We start from the raw sequence: 16,736 nt of genomic DNA on the forward strand, positions 1-16,736 counted from the left end.
AGACGCTGGCACCACCACCAGCAGCAGCAGCAGAATTGGGTAAGGCGAATGAGTGGGCAATTGGCGACCCGCTCACCTGTTCCACCCCAGAGCAAAGCATCCAAACACTGTCAGTCCTAGACGTTTGGCAGCAGACTTCCAGAGCTCAGACACTAGGCCCTAGCGTAAGCTGGCTACATTGGCGGAGGTAGCAGGCGTTGCCACACCGCAGCAAGTGCAACCAGGGGGGGAGAAACTACCCTCTCCATTAGGGACATTTAAGGCATGACACTAGCCAGGAAGCGAACTGGCAGAGAAGAGACGCTGGCACCACCACCAGCAGCAGCAGCAGCATTGGAAAAGGCGAATGAGTGGGCAATTGACGACCCGCTCACCTGTTTCACCCCAGGGCAAAGCATCCAAAAACTGTCAGTCCTTGGCGTTTGGGAGCGGACTTCCAGAACTCAGACACAACGCCCTAGCGTAAGCTGGCTACATTGGCGGAGGTAGCAGGCGTTGCCACACCGCAGCAAGTGCAACCAGGGGGGGAGAAACTACCCTTTCCATTAGGGACATTTAAGGCATGACACTAGCCAGAAAGCGAACTGGCAGAGAAGAGACGCTGGCACCACCAGCAGCAGCAGCAGCAGCAGCAGCATTGGAAAAGGCGAATGAGTGGGCAATTGACGACCCGCTCACCTGTTTCACCCCAGGGCAAAGCATCCAAAGACTGTCAGTCCTTGGCGTTTGGGAGCAGACTTCCAGAACTCAGACACTAGGCCCTAGCGTAAATTGGCTACACCGGCGGAGGTAGCAGGCATTGCCACACCGCAGCAAGTGCAACCAGGGGGAGAAACTACCCTCTCCATTAGGGACATTTGAGGCATGATTTCAGCCAGGAAGCGAACTGGCAAAAGATGCTGGCACCACCACCAGCAGCACCGTTGGAAAAGGAAAAAGGTGAATGAGTGGGCAATTGACGACCCGCTCACCTGTTTCACCCCAGGGCAAAGCATGAAAGTCTGTCAGTCCATGGCGTTTGGGAGCGGACTTCCAGAACTCAGACACTAGGCCCTAGCGTAAATTGGCTACACCGGCGGAGGTAGCAGACGTTGCCACACCGCAAACACGTGCAACCAGGGGGAGAAACTACCTTAAACATTACAGATAAAAAAAATTAACTTTCCAAGCTAAGAGCTGGGTAACCCAACTTGGGCAGATTGAATTTAAGGAAGGCAATCTGCTCCATCAGATGAGGTGCCATGCGTGAGCGCTGTGGACTCAGTATGTTTCCAGTCATAGAAAACACGCGCTCACTTTGAACAGTGGTTGGCGGACATGATAGTAGCTGCTGCGCAACCCATGAGAGTGCAGGCCACACACTCTTCTTTTCATCCCAGTAGCTAAGAGGATCAACATTAGGCGCAGAAGGAACTTCACAGAGGTAAAGTTTGACCATTTCAGCAGCACTACTCTCCTTTCTGCTGCTAGCTCTGTCAGATGGTCCAACTATACTCCCAAGTGCCTCTTCCCAAAACGCAGCTGCTCCACTCAGCTGTGTTGTGCTGCTTGTGGCACTGCTGCTGATGCTGCTGCTAGGAGTAGCAGACCACATCATCTCTTCCTCCTCCTGCACCTCCCCCTCCTCGGACAGCATTCCCATTTTACGCTGCCAGTCACGCACCTTGTTGACCAATTGCTCCCGGTAGCTACTGAGAACATTAAATTTCAAAGCTAGCTTTCCCTTAATTCTTGGATCGCAAAGGCACGCTAGCATCATTTCGGGACTCTCTTCCATTCGTTTGCGAAGGTGTACTTTTAGCAGATCCTTCAGCTTCCTGACTATGGCTGCTATGTCAGGATGTAGAGTGCCACCTTGAACAGCCTCACGGTTTCCAAGGAACACATCCATCTTGCTGCCTAGATGGGAGAACACTGGGATTACCTGGGCCAGACTGGCAGTGTTTGAGCTTAAATTTTCTGTGGCATCCCTGAATGGTTTAAGGACTGCCACTAGCTGGGCGATCACTGTCCAATCCTCCCTATTCAATGGAGAGGTAATCCCAATATTGTGCTCTGAGGCAAGATTATGGATTGCCCTCTGCTGCTCCAAAATCCTCTCGAGCATGTCTAACGTGGAGTTCCACCGTGTACTGACATCCTGACGTAGGCAGTGTACGGGAAGACCTGACCTCTCTTGCTCTTCCCTCAAAAGTTGGCTAGCCTTAACACTATGGTGAAAGTGCCCAGCGATCTTTCTGCAGCGGGACAGAACTACTGCTGCCACATTAGTTCCTTCTGACATTGCTGCCTTCACTACAAGATGGATGATGTGGGCTGCACAGCGCACACCAACAATATGACCATCTCGCAGCGCTTTCACCATATTGGCACCTCCGTCAGTTACCACAAAACCAACTTCAACATTGGTGCCCGCCTCTGCTCCCACCCAAAGGCTAAACATTTTCCTCATCGCATGCAGAATGTTTTGGGAAGTGTGCTTTTCATCCATCACTTCTGCATGGAGAAGGAAAGATCGGTAGCCTGCTGCAGCAGCTTCCTTAGACACACCGGGCTGCCACCAGTGTGCTGTCAAAGAAAGAAAGGCATGCTGGCCGCTAGGTGCACTCCACAAATCTGTAGTGAAATGAACAGACTGACCAGCAGCCTTGGAAAGCTCCTCTTTCACTGCTGCAACACAGGACCGATACAATGAGGGGACAATGTTCCTGCTGAAAGTGGAACGTGACGGAACTGTATATTGTGGAGCCACAGCCGCCATCAATTGTTTGAAAGGCTCCCCTTCGATCATAGAGAAGGATGCCCCTCCAACAGCAATGAACTGACCAATCAGTCGCGTTACTTTATTGGCCTGCTGTTTGGGCATTGACCTTTTGGATTGGAATGCCACAAATTGTTCCAGGGTGGGCTGGACATGCAGTGCTCCAACCTGCCTTGGTCTCTGGCTGCCAGCACTAGTTGCTGCTGCTGCTGCTGCTGCTGCTATTGGCTCAGAAGAAGAAGCTGTTGGGGTTTTTCCACGGCCACCAGCTATGCTGCCTGCACTAAGTTTTCCCTCTGCATCTTTCCCCAATAGCACAGCGTTGTGTTGAGTGCTGAGGTGATGCTTCATGCTAGCACTGGTAAAATGGCCAGACACTTTCCCTCTGCTTATTAGCTTCCCACAATGTTTGCACTTTCCATAGCGCCCTTCTTCAACATTTTCAAAGTGCTCCCAAATTGGGGCGCGCATAGCCTTGGAGTGTGCCTTGGGTGCTGCTCCTACTGCTCGGGGTGGATGAACAGAGGCAGAACTAGTGGTGGTGGGACTGGTGGTAACAGTACTGGCCATAGTGGGACTGCTAATTGCTTTAGATTTGCTAGGTTTTGCTGCTGCTGCTGGTGGTGGTGGTGGTGGTGATGATCGTAGCGGAGAAGGTGGAGGCTCAGGGGAAAATTGTGCACTAGTCATTTGGACACTGCTCCCTGAGGAATCTGATTCCTGACCACTCATCTCCTCTACTTCCTCTGGCTCATAGTCTAGCTCTTCATTAGCCAGATCGAATGGAATTCCTGCTAGGCTGGAGCTAAGACTGATATCGTCGTGAGACTCGTGACTAGTAGTAGTGCGAGCAGGAAGAATAGACTCTGCACTTGGCCTCTCAGTCTCAGGCTCCTCTGCTACCTCGCTAGGTGGAGTTCCACTATGTGTAGCCCTCTCTCTAACTGTCTTTACAAAAATTTTGTAAGGACTTGGTGGCTTGCTAGAGGTACTAGGAGGACATGGCGTGGCGGTACCAGTGGGAACAGTAGGCGCAGCACTAGTGGTGGTAGAGGCGGTAGAGGTGGGGGTGGTGGTGGTGGTGGTTTTCCCTACAAAGGAATGAGATCGCTTTGGTTTGGGACCCCTCTGAGTCTTGCTGCTAATTTGGCTCTGCTTGGTACCTTGCATGCTGCTGGTGGATGGGGAAGATGCTGCTTGGGGCAAAAGGCACTTCTTTTTAGTCACTGGGCTGGTACTACTTGTGCTACCCTTTAACTTTGAACGTGCTTCTGGTGCTTTAGGCTTTCCGTAAAAAACCATAGAGCTTGTGGGCCTAGCCGCACTACTACTGCCTGCTTTTGGTGCCTTTCCTTTACTTGATGATCCTTCAAGCAATGCTTCCCCAAATGATAAGCGAGAGCTTGGCCTACTTGGCCGACTAGACTGACGCAAAGGCTGCATCTTAGAACTGGTGTTGGTGCTGGTGCTGGTGGTGGCGGTGGTAGATGGAGCTTGTCCCTCCTTAGTCCCAAAAGGAGGATCCATTTCAAATGTTGTGTTGTGTGTGTAGTGTAGTGTAGTGTTTAAAAAACTATAAAAAAAATAAAAATAAAAAAAAAGGAAAAACGAATTAAAGACAAAAAATTAGAGGAAGTTCTCTTCAGTGCTACTGCTTAAAAAGTAAAACTATGCACTACTGCACTGTGCTGTGTGCAATCTGCCAAAGTGCTAAAGTTATTTAAATTATTAACTCAAGATTAACTATTTAATAACTAGCAGTATTTTATTTTTAATTTGAATTTACACGGGCCTAAGAGCTTAGCCTACTACTATGCTAGCCTAAAGCTATATTTCCTTACTATAAGTCTACCTCTAGGCAGACGCTCTCAAACCCACTAAGCTAAAGTGAGGTTAAATCAGATTCAGTATATGATTTATTAATTAATATTAAGTTATATAATATTAATAGATTAGAAATAATTTACTTATATATTATGTATTATAAATAGAAGAATATAGATTATGAATTAGAATTTAGAATTAGAATTACTTATATTATAGATTATGAATTAGAATTTATATTGTTATATATTATTTATAATATATTATAGATTAAGATTAAAGAAGATCAGAATTATTTTAGTACTACAGCTAGTAGCTTGAAGCTTTGCTTAGTACAGCTCGTCACAGTCAATTTTTCTTGAAAAGAATTAGAAATAAAATGTCACAGCAAAACAGTTAGCTTCACTGCTGGCTGCACTCACTAGCCCAACAAGTTCACTTCACTGATGGACTGAGGTGAGCAAAACACTAAGGGTACTTTTAATAAAATTGAAATAAAATGTAAAATAAATGAGAAAATCTTTGCAAAACAGTTAACGTCACTGCTTGCTGATCAAAAAAAAACACAGCACTTATGCGGCTGCACTCACTAGCCCAACAAGTTCACTTCACTGATGGACTGAGGTGAGCAAAACAAATGAAATAAAATGAAAGATTAATTAAGAAAAATTGACTTGGTCTCTTGCTGTTGCTAAAACAAAGCACAAACTATAGAGCTGCAGCACCAGTACTAATAAGATTAGCTGAACTATACGCTAGTAGTAATTATTTAATATTATTACTTTTATTTATAGCTAATTTAATTAACTATTAAGACAAGAAAGAATTATAGAATTATTGATATTACTGATTTTAGATTAGACACTAGTAGATGTCTTGAATGTCTACAGTACACTCTACACTAGTATACTATTACTAACTATAACTGACAAATATATATATAATTTTATAATGAATTCAATTATTAATTATATTATTTAATATTACTGATTTTAAATTAGACACTAGTAGATGAATGTCTACAGTACACTCTACACTAGTATACTATAGAATATATATATATATATGACTGACAAATATATATATATATATAATAATGAACTATTAAATTATAGATTCTATTAAATTATTATTTATAAATTCTATTTAATTTATTTAAGCAGGACAGGCAATAGGCACTAGTGCCAGCCCAGGGCAAGGGCACCCCAGTGCCACTGAGGCACTGGGTGCACTGTCAACTCAACAGCACTTACACTACAGTTGATGACAAATTAAATAAAAAAATTTAATTAATCAAATTATTATTATTAATTATATTAAGTAGCACTGAAGTGAGGATGAAGTACACTGTGAGAAATGGCAGGCTAAGGCTTACCAGTCTCACACAGAACAGAACAATCTCTCTCTGTAACGCTCGGATGCAGCACAGCAGTGTTGCCAAAGCAGTCACAGCGAAAAATGAATGGATCTCTCAGGCAAGCTCTGGTCTTATAAAGGCGCCTTCAGAATTCAAAAAACAGCAGCACAGGCATTGGACGAGACCCTTAGCGTGACGTCACAAGAGTGAGCTGATTGGACAGACGAGATCAGCTCACTCCTGTTTGAAATTTTGGCGGCTGCGCGGCAAAAACGAAGACGATCACGAAGAATCTTCGATTCTTCGTGGTTGTGAGTCTTCGTCTTCTCCTACGTTTTGCCGGCACTGTATTCTCTTCGGCGTGTCTTCGGAACGAACAAAAAAACGGCCTCTTCGTGCTCGTTTTCATGTTCGCCCGAAGACGAATGCGCAAGTCTAGTATTGAATGGAAAAGAGGTCAGTGGGAAGGAGGGTGCATAGTCAGAGGGAGGGTGAGGGCAGGGTGGTGACTGTACAGATGTCATATCTGATAGTTACGATTTTATTATTGAAATATGTGGCAATAAGGTTAGTGGAAGGGGTAGTAGGGATAGGTCGAAGAAAGGAATTGAAAGTGCTGAAGAGTCGTTTAGGGTTATGAGACAGGGAGGAGATGAGGGAGGTGAAGTAGGTTTCTTAAGCAAGGTTGAGAGCGGAGTAGTAAGAACGTAGCATAAATTTGTAGTGCAGAAAGTCAGCCATTGAATGAGTATCTCGCCAACTAAGCTCAGCAGTGCAGGAACAACGTCGTAGGTGTCAGGTTACAGTCATGTGCCAGGGTTGGAAACGTGAGCATCATGAAGAGCGAGTAGTAACTGGGGCTACATCCTCAAGAGCAGATGTGAGAGTGAAGTTATAGAGAAAGGTAGCGTTGTTAGGGCACAACATGTTAGAGATAGAAGGAGTAAATTGGTTGAGAACTTCTGAAGGTTAATAGAGCTAAGGTCTCTGGTTGGACAAGGTTGGGTGCAGGGGAGTGAGTAGGAGGCAAGATTAGAGAGCAGGAAAGCAAGTGGTGGTCAGAGAGGGGGAAAGGGGAATTAGAGAAGTTAGTGAGAAAGCACATGCTAGAAAAAATAAGGTCCAGGGTGTGACCATCATCATGAGTGGGGGAGTTAATATGTTGTGTGAGATCAAAAGAGGAGGTAATAGAAAGAAATGTTGAAGCCGTGGGACTTAATGGGGTATCAAATGGGATGTTGAAGTACCCAAGGATAACAGAAGGAATATCAGAAGAGAGAAAGAGAGGCAGCCATGAGGAGAAGTGGTCAAGAAAGATGTTAGCCGGGCAAGGGGGACGCTATATAACAGCTACGCGTAAGGAGAGAGTGCTGCCCCTATGACCCAAAGACAACCCATGGTTAATTGGAGAACTGAAGAAGCACCTCTTCACCAAGAACGTTTCCATTTATGGCCATGAGGTTTTATCCAAGCTTTCGTAAAAGATGATAAGTGGGTTTAGGTGAGATCTGGGGGTTGTTGGGGTTGCTGCTCCAGGCCAAGCATAGGATAATAACGTAAAATACATAATTGATTTAAACTATTGTTCAAACACAGAAAAAAGGCTAAGCTACAGCTTTAGTTGTATTTAGATATGTTTTAGTTATTTAGAAATTAACACCATTAAAAACCAATATGACATTAACGAGACAGGAAAGCCGGATTTGGCTATACATTTATGGATATTACTGTTCAGGGTTACACAACATATTCGTAAATGGTCTCAGTTTCAAATACTGATGTCGCTTATTCCTTTTGCTTCTTTGTTAAGTCGATTATTGTAATGAGGTGTACCTGCTGGAATTGTTTGGTGCAAAATAAAAGGGAAAAAAATGCTGTTTGTTGTGAACATCAGATACTGGATAGATATTAACATAAGAGACAATACAAAGCCAGATATATATCAAGCACATTAAAGTCTCTTTACAACCTGTCAAACAAAACCAATTGCTAGCACTTTAGATAGAAAGGACCAATATAGAAAAGAAAGATGGAATCCCTTCTGCTCGGTTTTGCGTAACGTTCCCAGTATGATTCTGACACACAGGGGTTTCCTATGTCAGTGAGAAAAGTGGCAGCTGTGTATGAACCCCCGAGGATGTGATAAAAGTCAGTCCCTAGGATCTCCAAACACAGGTTTGACACAGATTCTCAAGTAATGGATTTTGGAAACTATTCACTAAAGGGAGAGTTTACATAATAGTTTTCAGAAAAGCTGTAGTTTCAACTCTTCTACTTTACTACTCATTAGGAAGAGCAACACAACAATGCTTCTTCAGCAAGAATGGCTGAGCTGGCCCTGCTTAATGCATAATGTGTAAGCATATGTTGAAGAAATTTTACTGATTTTACTATATATTATACAGGATTAGCCAAGCTCTTCCTACAGCAGAGGCTCACTGGGGTTGGACCTTCATAATGTAAAGTCAAGGGGCAGAAGAGAACTCCCCGTCATCTCACCCATCAGTGAAGAGTCCCACATGTGTTGAGCTGTAATAGGGCAGGAAATTAACTTTTGTTGTTAAGAGGTCTGGGCTTACTGAGTTGGGGCAGATGTGACACCAACACTTTTGTGGGACACTTTGCTACAAACACAAATGAACAAGCAAACTTTATCCACCTCAGGATGGTCTATAGATAAATTGGCAGAGATTCCAACAATTAAGCACCAGGAAAGCTGCATTTAAATGTGTCAGAAGGTCATATAAAATGGTATTGCAACATGCATTGCAACACTTACATGACCACGTTACTTGCATGACATTGATGAGTCATCCGCTCAGAACCTTTTAATGCAACTGTTTTGCATGAGGTAAAATGTCTCTCTAGTTTTTGGAAATATCCATTGGCTTATAGAATATGTACAAATAACAAACCATTTATACTGTAAAGGGTAATATATTTTTGTCTGATTTCTTGCACACACACTGCATCGATACGTGCAAAATGTTTTAACATATAATATGAATGAGTTCCCAGATTAAAAACTACATGTTTTGTAAAGATATGAAATCACCTTTTTTTTTTAAATCAAGCATATGTTGCACAATATGTTGCAGCAGCTGCATATTGTCTTCACAAACCCAGAATTAATTCTTATAATATTTATGTGCATTCATGATGTAGATCTTTGTGGTGCACTTTTACCTAATCATCAGTGAACTTTACAATGTGGAGTACAGAATACATATAATATGCCTATTTGTTGTACATTATGCTTTCCAATATCAATAAATGTGCGCAGGATGCACAAAATCATAATCTATAGCATTCCAAGTCCAAGTTTCCAACTATGGAAAATAAAAAAGGTCTCTTTTGTAACAATACATTGTGTATCATTCATGTATATATATGTGTGTATATATATATATATATATATATATATATATATATATATATATATATATATATATATAAAAATATTATAAAATAGACTTGTGCACAAGGTTGAAAAAAATTATTTAGGCTCAACAAGAGCCTAATTTCATGCCCTTTCGCTCAGATGAAAACTTTGAGAACTTTTTTTAATTCACTTGTTGCCCAAAAATAAGTCTCTCTCTGCCCCTGCACTCTCGCCCTAGGTCTCTCTGTAACTCCTGTGCTTATCGGCCTAGTCCTCTCTACTCATTCCCCACAGCCTTTTTTGACCTCCTTGCCCTGCCCCTACAATCTACCCCTGCCTTGTAACTGCCCCCACTTGCCTACTCACCTTCGCCAGCATTATATGGATTTCTCTGATCTCTTTATGCTGCTGCAGAGACAATACTAACAGGAGAGATAGGAGGGGGAGCTAGTCAGTGTATGAGATGAGAGTGTGCAGTTCCAGAAAAGATACTGCCAGGAAAGAGGAAAAAAAAGAGGGGAGGGAGTCTGTGTGTGAGAAAGGGCGCTGCTGCAGAGAAGATACCAACAGGAGAGAGGGAAGTGGGTGGGAGTGTGTAATGCACACAGCACTTGCAATAGAAGCTCCCTAAATTATAATATAATCTTTGCTTGACTGTAGAGGTAAATGTCATTTGCATATTAATTATGCTCTGTAGAGATGTTATTATAAGATCTATTAGTTTGATAGCATTTAGTCCCCTGCCCACAAAAAAGTAAGTTTAGCTCCAATACTCAATACTATGGAAAGATGTATCTTCCTGGTGGCAAAGTTCCATTTTTTGTAGAGAATTTCACAGCAAATCAGACCCTTTGGCCCATCTAGTCTGCCATTTTTTAGTGGGGCAAAAAAGAAATAAAACTAATGTTGCCTCACTCAGATTCCCTAACGTATAGCAGCATGATCACTTGAGCACAACTTAAAGTTTGTAGAATTCAATATTATTAAGATAATAAAAGGTTTAAGGCGACGCGTTTGTCAATTTCTGTTTCTTTATATTTGTTTCCCTTTTTGTTCTAGAAGTGTGAAGACGATGTAAAACTACAGTCTACTGATGTTGAAACAACAGGGTATGGAGTATTACAGCATGTAAGAAGACTCAAAATGTGTAAAATACATGTTTTAACATCTTGCAACAGGAAAACCATTTTTGCTTGGCTTCTTTTCTTAATGGAGCTTTTTTTAGTATTGCCTTGCATCTTCAGTACTGAGATTTTCAAGCCTGCCACTCTGCAAGATCAACATTTGAACCATGTAAGAATTAAAAGAGGTTGGATGTGGAAACAGATATTTGTTCTGGAGGAACAGGAAATAACAGAACCTTTATACGTTGGACAGGTAATTTAGCCTCTACAATGCATATTTAAATACCATGAAGATCCAACAGCATCAAAAGAACTATTATATTTTTAGTCTTTAAGTATAAAGTCATTCAGAATGATTCTTAAGCTAAAACCTAAAAATATATTAATAAATATTTGGAACATGTTCCAAGAAATGGGGTAGGGGGTTGTCAAGTTGTCTAGAAAATAAAGCTTTCTAGGAAATACAAAAATATTATTAGTAATCATGCAACAGGATCATTTACAATAAAATTAATATATTCTGCACAATACTTTTATATTAATATTGATTACATTACTTAAATGTAATTTGATGTGGAACACAGATTCACTAATGTCATTGAAAATATCATACAGCTTCTTGAAAGAAAATCTAATTTATAGTGTTACAGATATAAATTATTACTTCATTACTGCATTTCAAAAAGACTTTCTCTTTCAGAAACAAAGATAGAATTTCTAACCTCTGCAGATATCCAGCATTTATTGTTTAACTATTCATAGAAATTGAATGAGCAAAGCTAGATAAATATTCCACTATACAAAATCGAGTCATACATTTCTGATACTTTTAGTGTGCCAGAATATATATAGAATAAGATGTAGAGTAATTTCTTCTGGCAAATCGACCTCTAAGGATGTTAATGCTTATGTGGTTCTATGTTTCACTCTGGGTTGACCCAATAAAAGGTGGAATTACAAAATTCTGTGGAAGAAATATGGCAATGTACATCTCTGTTTTATGTGTAAAATGTAAAAATAATGTCTGCTTCTTAATCATAACCTAAATTTGGGATTGTTATTAAGATGATTGAATTAGATTCAACTCTTTTTTGGTCTAGGAACAGACATACTTTGTTCAATTATAAGAATTTACATCTGCATAGAGTAGTGCTTTGTGTAACTAATTACCTAATTTGGTAAGTAGAATTGGCAGTGCTGTAGGCAACAATAAAAAAAGAACACAGACAAGAAATAGCACATTTCAGTTACAGTCAGACTCTACAGTTGGTGGACAACTGTTCTTAACAGAGCATACCACTGTTTTGTAAATAGTTTGCAATTTATTTATCAAACTGGATGAAAAATAGAGGACCTTAATTTTAGACACCATGGCATGCATTAAATGAATGCCTCTTTTGGAATAGATTGTAAACCAACAAAAAATCACTTTTGTAGATTGTAACATGTTAAAATAGGCAGTTATTCACCTTAAAGTACAAGTCCTGGTGATGAAAGTGCCCAGGATAAGGAGGATGTAGTTGTAACGTACACTGAGATGCCAGTTATTTTCTTTGTTAGCGAGCATCAAACAAATACTTTGATGATCAATAAAAATAATCTTTTGATTATTTCTAATTAGCAGATTTTTTTTTCTAATTTTTTGCACTTCTGGCCAAGTATACTTGCTATTACTGTATTCTATAGCACATGTCATTTCACATTTAATATCGAAGGTTGATAATTTATTCTATTACCTGTATAAATGGATAGCAAATTAACATTGTTAATGAAACATTAGGATATGTTGTATATGTCATGCTTTGGTATCTTCTGGCTTATTTTTTAACATATTCTGGGGTTTATGTTACTCAATTATGGGGTGTGTTATAATGTACTGGTGACTATCATTTCATGTGTGGTGGTATGCAACTCGTATCTATTACATTTGGTTTATTGGATTATGTGAGAAGTAGCCAGGAGTAAGGCCTTCATAATTCTTCTATTACAGCATATTACAGTATGCACAGCAAAAATCATAATGCAAAGGATATATTTTCCATATATTAGCTAGTCTTTACAATGGCTTATTAGAAAGAATACCAGGTACTTAAATAGCTAAATAACATTACAAATTAGCTTTTGAAATTTAGAATACTTTTAGAGAGATTGCAGGGGCTATTTTTAGCATAGCATCATCGACAGAGTTGTGATTAGTTTTAATCATTTCAAAAGCTTTCTTGATCTATAGCTTTTTTTATCACTTTAAGCGGAGAGACAAAATTATTTTGACATTTATTGGAAGGATATTCTTGTATGTGACTATCCATTTAACACATTAAAACATATGACAGGTTAGAGATAGAAGACAAGGTTATACAGCTGAACAGGTAGTAGTAGTTATAATGCCATTAAAGATAAGTGTATATGGCCATGGTGCCTAGTCATACAGCTAAAAGAAAATATAGAAAATGTGGTAAATATAGTTGCAAGATCATAATATGTGTAGTTGACATACTAGCAACACCATGACTGACAAATAGATGAGGTGAATACATGGCTGCCAGAAATATAATAGCAACATCTAAAAATATAAATAGCAATAGAATGTGCAAAGGTGGTAAAAAAAATAAATGAAAAACAAACTGTTCCCGTTTCCATCTGGGACTTTACCTACTAACCCTGGTCTTCAGTAGTAGTTATAATGCCATTAAAGATAAGTGTATATGGCTATGGTGCCTAGTCATACAGCTAAAAGAAAATACCATTTCATCCACTCCATTAGAGAACGCCATATCTGTAGGTATATAGCTTTCATGGGAAGGTTGATTTAAGAAACAGCTTACTTACAGTCATAAGACTCCATCAGTTTAGTTAAACTTAAGAAAAAGTTACACAGGAGGCTAAGATCCTATTTTGCTCATCATTTACAGGCAGATCTTAAATATCATTTAATAATCCTTGCCAGGTCAAAAGAATATTTTTTTTAGAGCTCTAGCACGGGATCGTAGTACAGATGATTAGAGATGAGATAACCAAGAGGCAAAGTTTTGGTATTCACACAAGAGCAACAAGTGTGGGAGAAGTGTGTCTAATGATCAATCAGTTAATGCTATATAAATGTTACTGAAGCTGTAAGCTATAACAGTAGTATGGTAAATATAGTTGCAAGATCATAGTATGTGTACGTGATATACTAGCAACACCATAACTGACAAATGGATGAGATGAATATATGGCTGCCAGAAATATAATAAATAAATATAATCTAAAAATATAAATAGCAATAAGAATGTGCAAAGGTGTTAAAAAGTAACATCATAATTTGTAAAGGGAGTGTATTTTAAACATTGCATTGTAAAATTATTTTCACTTAACACGTTTAGACTACAGCAATAGGGTGTAGATTTTTTCATTAATGTAAAAATCATCTATTTTATGAGACATTCCTTCCTGTATGTCCATCTTACTCCATATACTCCTTTTGCTGTATTGCTATGTTTACAAGACTGAAATTAACTAGACTTGTGCTTTAAGTAAGTGTAATGTGTAATTGGGCCCAATGGGTATAGTTCCAACAGTTAATTAATTGCTACTTTTAGGTCTGTGTTAAAAAAGCTACTGGCTATGTAATTCAAACTCAATTATACTGTAAACAATGCTTGCAGCTAACCTGCAACCGTAAATTGTCCAGATTATATTTAGAAAGGTTGGTTTAAAGAAAAGTTATATCATTTGTTAAGTATAAATTCAAACAGTAGAAAATGAAATGCAACCTAGTTTTTGGTAGGGTTTGAGAAGGAAATAGGAAGATTACCTATATCAGTTGGGTCAAATATTTCCACTTTCAGGTTGTAATGTAATCCCTTATTTTCAATATCTCAAAAATAATGACACTAATTTCAAAACAAAAGTGCATGTTATCATACCACCTAAGTGTCGTGTTTTGCAAGGAGCAGCCCTGATTTTGAGCAGTGTTCTACTGTCCCACCAAGCTGCCCCACTGTCTTATGGATTCCCCTGACTGGCCTCGCAGGTTGTGAGATTGATTGAGGTCTATGCCGTTGCTGCACAGACCTCAATCATAGCTCCCGTGTGGCCTCCTAATGTAGTTAAAAAGGGAACTGGAACAAGACATGATATCCTGAAGTTTGTCTTTATTACCGCTTAAGGAGTAAAGTTGGTACCACTGGTCCTGTCTGCAACCCTACCCCCACCCATGTATAGCATCCTGTCTATAGTCACCCCATCCAACTAAGGTATCTGGATACCTAAAACATTGCATGTGCTACAAATGTAGTTAAAATAAGTTGTGCTATCAGCTGTGATGATAAGGGTTACCATTTAACTAGACTTGGGCACCAGGGGGCTCTTCGTGTTCGTCTTCGTGCTCGTCTTCAGGGGGGAAAAAAATCTTCGTATTCCGCGAATATTCGCCTGTTCCTGTCTTCTCTTCGGGCGAATATTCGTGGACATTCTTCGTGTTCGGTTTTTCTTCGTTTTTTCCGGTTAAGGGGTTAATACGGGGTTAACGCGTACCGCAGCAGCTCTGGCGCCAGGAGTTTAAATGTCCGTATGAGCAACTCTATTGGTCGTCAGCAGGACCAATAAAGTCGCTTGTACGGACAGTTAACTGATAGAACAGGGAGACCAGTGGGATCTGCAGGGTAAATTGCAGCATTGGGGTTTTAAAAGTCGCTCGTACAGACTTTTAGGCTCCTGGTGCACCTTAAGGGGTTAAGGGGCCGTGCGAGTGAGCCTATTGGTCGCTTGCACGGCCCTTTAACCTACAGATTTCCGCTCCCGTTATCTAACGCAGCATCGAAGGGGTTAACGGGAGCGGAAATCCGTAGGTTTGCTGTCAGGGGTTACAAAGGCCGTGCGAGTGAGCCAATTGGTTGATGCCAGAGGAGGTCCCTGTAGGCGACCAATAGGCTCATTCGCACTGCCCTGTAACCCCTGATGGCGAACCTGCGGATTTCCACTTCCGTGAACTGCGGCGATGCCAAGGTAAGTTAGAAGGGGGGGAGACTGGTAGACGAAGACGATCACGAAGATCTTCGTGGTGTGTGTCTTCGTCTTCGCCTACGTTTTACCGCCGCTGTCTTCTCTTCAGCGTGTCTTCGGAACGAACACGAAAACGCACTCTTCGTGTTCGTTTTCATGTTCGCCCGAAGACGAATGCACAAGTCTACATTTAACTATCCTGTCTGAGAATTGCAGCCTTAAAAAAAATAACACTGAAAATTGAGAACATGTTAAATTGGATATACCATGTGATATATGGTACACATACACTAATTTAAAAGCAACATTCATATAACTTGATGCATATTTCAGATATGTAGATGTTTTAAAAGAAGTGTTCCATGTGTGCCATTTGAGGGATTTCTCAGAACATTACTGGGCCTGTAGTGAGGTATAATTCTTAAACCACATTCCTTATATCATTTTTTAGCCCTAGCAATATTTCGTTAAATTTAAGCAATGAGATGTTTGAAACTCCCTGGAAACTTGTCCTGGACTCACTTCTTTGTATTTTGTTCATCAACTATTTATTCCCGGGCCTAACCTAAAAAACTCAATTTCTGACAAGAGACATTACAAATCACTCACTTTAGCTCACATACTTTGAATTGATTGAGAAGTCTAGAAAAAAGTTATATTTGTCCAGTTTTTACAAGTTTTTCTATTATCTACAAAAATGTGCTAAAAACTAGAGTATCATTATATGAGGGTTTTAATATTATTATGTGAGAGTTATAAATTATATATATATTATGCTTAAGATTCAAAACTGATGATATATATATATATATATTTTTTTTTTGCTATATGTGTGATTATTTGGTTAGTTTAATCGGTGATTGAAATAATTGAAATAAAAAGAATAGTTTTGTACAATTGTTAAGCTCCAACCTAGCCTATGTCATAGTCAACCATGGCTACATTACGTCCGTCTTAGGGAAATCCATTACTTTGGTGCATTTTCATAGAAATGTAAAAAGATGATAATATGCATGGCTATATTTGTAAATGCATGTTTTCAAGTACATTCACAAGATAAACAATTTAATTATAGAGATGAGCACATTTTCATCTTTAAGTTGTCTCCTCTAAGGCATATTGATTGTTTAATTCTGTGGTTGACTATTTATGTTATCCGCTTGCCAAAATCTTTACTATTACCTCAGACTTACAACCATCGTTGAAATGTTACATGCCAATCTGAGATCTTGGGCCTAAGTCAGGGTTAGATCCTTCACTTCGTTTCCTCTGCTTTGCTTTTGGTAATACATTCTGTTTGTA

At 39.9% G+C, this 16,736-nt stretch overlaps 1 protein-coding gene across 1 annotated transcript in view; it reads left to right on the forward strand.

Moving 5' to 3' along the window:
• The window catches only part of LOC149289632 (cadherin-19-like), an 80,884-nt gene that overhangs the window by 19,193 nt on the left and 44,955 nt on the right, over positions 1 to 16,736 (forward strand). Inside the window, exons 3-4 of the mRNA XM_089490432.1 lie at positions 1,585 to 1,634; positions 10,620 to 10,701. Of these exons, the coding sequence (XP_089346558.1) occupies positions 1,585 to 1,634; positions 10,620 to 10,701 (132 nt within the window). The remainder of the gene's footprint in view (positions 1 to 1,584; positions 1,635 to 10,619; positions 10,702 to 16,736) is intronic.

Source organism: Sceloporus occidentalis, unplaced genomic scaffold, assembly GCF_023333645.1.
Source record: "Sceloporus occidentalis isolate IW3139 unplaced genomic scaffold, rSceOcc1.0.p SCAF_44, whole genome shotgun sequence".
In the NCBI taxonomy this organism is placed as follows: Eukaryota; Metazoa; Chordata; class Lepidosauria; order Squamata; family Phrynosomatidae; genus Sceloporus; species Sceloporus occidentalis.